At 37.9% G+C, this 5589-nt stretch overlaps 2 protein-coding genes across 2 annotated transcripts in view; both read right to left on the bottom strand.

Annotated features, from left to right (window-relative positions):
* Nucleotides 1-5091: 5091 nt before the first annotated feature.
* LOC112137454 (complement C3) overlaps nucleotides 5092-5589 on the bottom strand; it is a gene marked incomplete in the record, with an annotated part of 60536 nt that continues 60038 nt past the window's right edge. Inside the window, 2 exon segments of the mRNA XM_024259792.2 lie at nucleotides 5092-5249; nucleotides 5379-5523. Of these exon segments, the coding sequence (XP_024115560.1) occupies nucleotides 5108-5249; nucleotides 5379-5523 (287 nt within the window).
* LOC112137455 (complement C3) overlaps nucleotides 5114-5589 on the bottom strand; it is a 132518-nt gene continuing 132042 nt past the window's right edge. Inside the window, exon 41 of the mRNA XM_036211637.1 lies at nucleotides 5114-5229. The gene's annotated coding sequence lies outside the window, so the exon portion shown is untranslated. The remainder of the gene's footprint in view (nucleotides 5230-5589) is intronic.

Genomic DNA, 5589 nt, shown 5'->3' with positions numbered 1-5589 from the left:
CCCCAAATCAATACATTTTAACCTAACTTTCAAGATTTTGATTGGTTGGCAAAATGATGGAAAGTTGTCTCTGCAGCAGATCTGCAGGGTCTCAGTTCTTGCTGTTTCCTTGGAGGGAAAGTCCTCAAGCTTGACCTTGATGTGGTTTTGGATTGACGAGCAAACGTGAGACAAAAGTTTCCAAAAAGTTGCCAAAAGTTGTCTTGCACAGCAAATGTCAAGGTGTCACAGAGTCCTTTTTTCAACACTACAGAGTACAATAAAAACTAATTCTACTTTTTGGTGCCCAATAGATACACTTTGCAGTGTCATTTATGATGTCAGTGTTGGTGTAGGACTTATATTTGCTCACCAAACATCCAAGAGAGTATATTTGTGATTGAGTCTTCATGGTTCTCACTTCCTGTAGCATACGTGATTGCGTCATGTAGGCACATTTCCATTGGGAGGAGCTAGATGAGCGGCAGATAGATTTTCGACGGCTTGAAGTCAACATTTTCCAAGCGCCTTTTGGTGAAAAATATAACAAGTCAGACCGCGGAAACGCAGGTAAGTTACATTTGATTAGCACACACTACAAATGTTTGGACATAATATGTTAGCGGTTTTTGACCGGTAGTTTATTTCCTGCTCCAAGTTCCACTCTAATTTGTTTTAAAGCTAGCTAGGCTGCATTAGCAGCCTAGCTAGCTTGGTCGCTTGGTCGCTAGCTAAAATTATCATTTAAATTAAAATACATTGAAGCCGTGGTAATTTGACAAATTTATTATGTGCTTTCTGTATTTTGAAACTAAAGTTCAGTTTGAACCACCCCCCATATATATTTAGTTGTCGACTGTTCGTGTCGGTGTGCTAAAGGTGTGAGGCACTCAACGGTGCTATCAGCCCTGCAGTTTCGCCATGATTTTAAATTATACAAAGTAAAAAAATCTGAACCAGCCTGCCAAAAAATTACGGAGCCCCTAAAGTGACATCGGAAAAAAAAAAAAATTATGTTAAAAAAAAAAAAAAAATACTATCTGGTGCGCACCACTTACTATCTTATGGGCACCACTTACTAACTGGTGCGCACCACTTACTATCTGGTGGGCACCACTTACTAACTGGTGCGCACCACTTACTAACTCCACTTACTAACTGGTGCGCACCACTTACTAACTGGTGCGCACCACTTACTATCTGGTGGGCACCACTTACTAACTGGTGCGCACCACTTACGACATCGGAAGACAGTAAGTGGTGGGAACCACTTACTATCTGGTGGGCACCACTTACTATCTGGTGGGCACCACTTACTATCTGGTGCGCACCACTTACTATCTGGTGGGCACCACTTACTATCTGGTGGGCACCAAATACTATCTGGTGCGCACCAGTTAGTAAGTGGTGCCCACCAGTTAGTAAGTGGTGCCCACCAGTTAGAATATATGTTTTTTTTTTTTAAACTTTAATTTTTTTTCCCGATGTCCCTTTAGGGGCTCCGTAAAAAATGACGACGTCAGTCACCATTTTTAAAAGTACCATAGTCTGACTTTTTAAATTTATAGGAAAACCAAACCCTTGATTAACTTTTTTGGCTGTTGACCTCTACAAATGGGGCTTTAAAATTTCCGTCTGTAAGTAATTGCCAATTTTTTGACAAATTAAAATAAACTAGTTTAATTCTTGAAAATATAGTCAAAAACAGTCTGTGTACTGCTCACTACAGGTTGAAATGATGTATTACATTTGAATTTTATGATTGGTTAAACCATTTAAGCCCCACATTATTTCAGAATTCTCACGTTATGATCTGCAGCTCCAGTAATGGCAACAGTCCAGTTGCCCAATCACGCCCCTCTGGCTGAATTTTCAAATTTTGGCTCTGGGTGGAGTCACCCTCCAACTTCCCTCTCTAGTTACCCTTTAACCTAATCTAAACAACCTGTTTTATGCTATAGCAGCTCAAGTATTAATTATTTAGTTCATATAATGGAAAGAAGGATATCAAATAGGTACAAGGATGTATACTATTTGAATCTGATGGTGATGGTTAATTTTGGTTATTTATATATGTGATGCGTCTATGTCGATTGAAATATGATGTAACTTACCATGCTTGAAACAATTAATAAACTTAAACTTAAGTACTGAAATAAAGAGAACACAAGATTAATTGTAAAGAAAAGACTTGCATAACTTTTTTTGTCACAATTTTTTTTTTTTTTTGATACCATTACTGTCAAGTGTTTTCTATTATTGACTTAGCTATTGTTGTTAATCAATGTTTATATTTAAATATTTTTTTAGATGCAACAATGCTGTTTAGAGTCCAGTATTTGGGGAAGAAGCGATACATTAAAAATAAATGGAGCCTCTTATGCTACATTCCTTGGACAAGGTAACTGATTTTAGCCCTCCTATTCTCGAGTGAAAAATAATGAGCGATAAATTCTTGCTGTGATTTACCAGTTGGTTTGTGAATGTGCAGTTTTAGACTTATACATTCAAATGGAATTGAACACCATTTTTCATCCAGCAGAACATTGAAATTAAACAGTAAAGTAAGAGCTTGAAAGAAGTAACAGTATTCATAAAGGTTTTCTATTAATTTAAAGCCAAAGAGAAGTTTGGCATCCCTCATGAGACAAATATATAAATATTGTGGATGAAACTGGGACAGAGATTGACGAGGACGTGTTTGGTGAAGTTTTGGAGAAAAAGTCTGACATTGTCTGGAACCTTCTTGATGCCTGTTCTGCTGAAGGTAAAAGTAAAACTGCACATAAAGTATACTGTATATAACCCGTCCAACCTAAAACTAATCAAGTATATGAAGTTAAGCACATACAGCCTTCCTTAATATTTTTTTAAATTATTGTTCTATTTTTTATTAAATTCCTGAATTTTCACAGTTGCTGTTTAACTGTATTTTCAAATTATTTTATAGTGGTCCCATTCAGATCAGTTTTGTATTGTTTTTTTCTCCTTTAGATTCTTCAGTGCAGTCTTCATGCACAGATACTTAATCACTCTCAGAACTTTTATCAGACAGTGACACTTCCTTCTTGTCCCCTAAAAGGCATCACACCCAAAGTCCCAAAGAAGATGTTCAAGTAATGACAGCTTTTCAGATGCGAAAAAGGTAAAATTCTCTTTAATTTCAATAAATAAATTTAGATTCAATTTACTTGGAGTTGAAGATATGGCCAAAAAACAAGATCTCAAATTTTTCATTCCAAATTCAATTTTCGATTTTAATCATTTTTTCCCCTCTCCCTGCTTTTGCTTTATTTAGCAGAAAATACAAATGACAGAATGTGTTTCACAAAAACTATCTTATTATAACATTTTCTTTCAAAATTGGCTCAAACCCAAAGTGCAACTAAATACAAGCTGTAAAATGTTTGTAGAAGAATGCCAATCTGTACATTTCTGCATTGAAGGATAAGATGAGTTTTTAGATGGTTAAATTCAGTTCTCTGTTTTACATGAGTGTGCTGATGTATTTTTCTTTAATAACTGACATTATGTGAAGGATATCCTTGAAAAGCAACGTAGAAAATGGCTAAAAGAACAATTTTGATTTCTGTGTTGTTTTTTTAAAAATCCTCTTCTAATCTTGTTGAAAAACTCCTTGAAGACAAGCCAGGAGGAGAGAAAATACTGAAGTATTTTAGGTGTTACAGGTTTTCCAAATGATGTTTGGTGAGGAAACCGCTTCAAAACTCATGGAGAAATGGGGAAGTTCGTTGAAACTGAAAGTCATCAAAGAATCAAACATCACAAGGACATCACATCTGGAGTCCCTCATTCAGTCTGCTAAGGAGAACCCTGATGAAAATGAAGAATCCTCAGGTTAGCCCCAGCTCAGGCCACAGATTTAGTCCCTCTTTTGTTGTCGTTTGATTCATCCCATATGCAAATGTGAAAAAATCCTATGTTATTAAAGGGTAACACAACAGGACGGCTGGAGGGTGACTCCACTCTCAGGTCAGATTTGAAAAATACTATAAAGTGGGCGACACTAGAGCAGATAGGGCTAAGTTTGAGAGGTGTGGTCTCAATCTGTGATTGACAGTGAGGAGGTTAGCTTGAGGTAACTAGAGGATCTTTTTATTATTGTCTGAAAAAAAACAATAATAAAAAAAAAGCATTAGGTTCAGGAGGCTTGAACTGGCTGCCTCCTTATCTGTCTACTGGCCAGTGAGCCGCTCTTGGTGTAGCAGGGCGAGCTCTGTCATTCTTGGTGTTGGGGAGTGAGGACCACCTATCAAATATGGGCAGGGCTTTTATATTAGAGCTGCAGAGCATGGTGACGTGAAACTTCTGAAATGACATGGGACTAAAACTGTACTACCTCGTTTCAACTACTAGGAGACTGCACACAGGCGGTTTTTGACCATAATTTCAGGAATTAAGTTTATTTTACATTTTGCACATTTTCAGGTTTTTTAAAACATCTTCAAAGCAAATACAGAGCTATTATTGTAGACTATAGTGAGAAAACACCCCTTATTTCTTTTCGAGTAGTTGATAACCCGACAGTTGAGCCTTCTTCAGAAGACAAACCTCAGAGTTCAAGCAGTGTAACGCCGGGGTCACACCAGACGCAAATTTTTCCGTCCGGTGTGACCCGGCGTCTGAAGTAGGCAAGGCACTCAAGAGATGTATGCCTGACCTCACTGACCTCATCCAACACAAACGCACTCATTTGGTGCTCCTCGCCTGGGAGACTCTCACCCGGGGAGTAATTCAGTGTAAAACCGCCACTGTGGATGCACCTTCCATTTCTCCTCTTTTATCCAACAGTTGTCCAATTTCCATCGACAGCCCTGATTCGCATATTTGGTTTGGCAAAGATTTTACATCCGATGCCATTCCCGGCACAACTTTCTCCATTTACTCAAGTTAGGGACAGGCACGAAACCCTCGCTTTGGACCCCATACTATTTCTCTTGTAATTTGTATTTTAAGTCAATGTGTTATCAATCTTCTAACCTTATCCTTGGCATGTTTAATTAGATAAGATAAAAGCAAAAATCCCAAACAGCACAGGTTAGTACATTTTATCCTGCAAACATTTTTAACAGAAAATAAAAAACGCACAAAGAAGATTTTTTTCTCTTTATTGCTGACATGCAAACACCCTGTACTGTTCCAGCATATCATCTAAGCCCAGACATGTGTCTCTGTGTTCATCTCCTTGACACTCCTCAGCTGTTGGCCAATACTCAATCCAAGTTCTCTCTCCAAGGACGTACTGATATCTGAAAGCAAAGAGGAAGTGGATGAATGATTAAACCTCAGTAACAGATTATAAAGTGATAACCACAGTTGAAGTCATATGAGTTGCATGGAGATACTAGTCGACAATGACATGTATAAACCAGACTTACGTTTGCTGTTTTTCATCTCTGTAGATGTCTCCGGATGATCCCATGATCAGGTATGTTTTGCCTTCCACCAGATTCAAAGCTTCTCTACAATGGGGGTAATTGACAAATTCCCGCAGGTTTCCCTTGGGGCTAACATCTGTACTTCCTGTAACAACAAAAATGGAAAATATGTGTATGTGTATATATGTGTGTGTGTGTGTGTTAGGGGTGT

The sequence above is a fragment of the Oryzias melastigma genome, linkage group LG1, assembly GCF_002922805.2.
Source record: "Oryzias melastigma strain HK-1 linkage group LG1, ASM292280v2, whole genome shotgun sequence".
Taxonomy (NCBI): Eukaryota; Metazoa; Chordata; class Actinopteri; order Beloniformes; family Adrianichthyidae; genus Oryzias; species Oryzias melastigma.
Note: the sequence above shows the minus strand (reverse complement) of the source record. Positions and strands in the feature narration are given on the sequence as shown.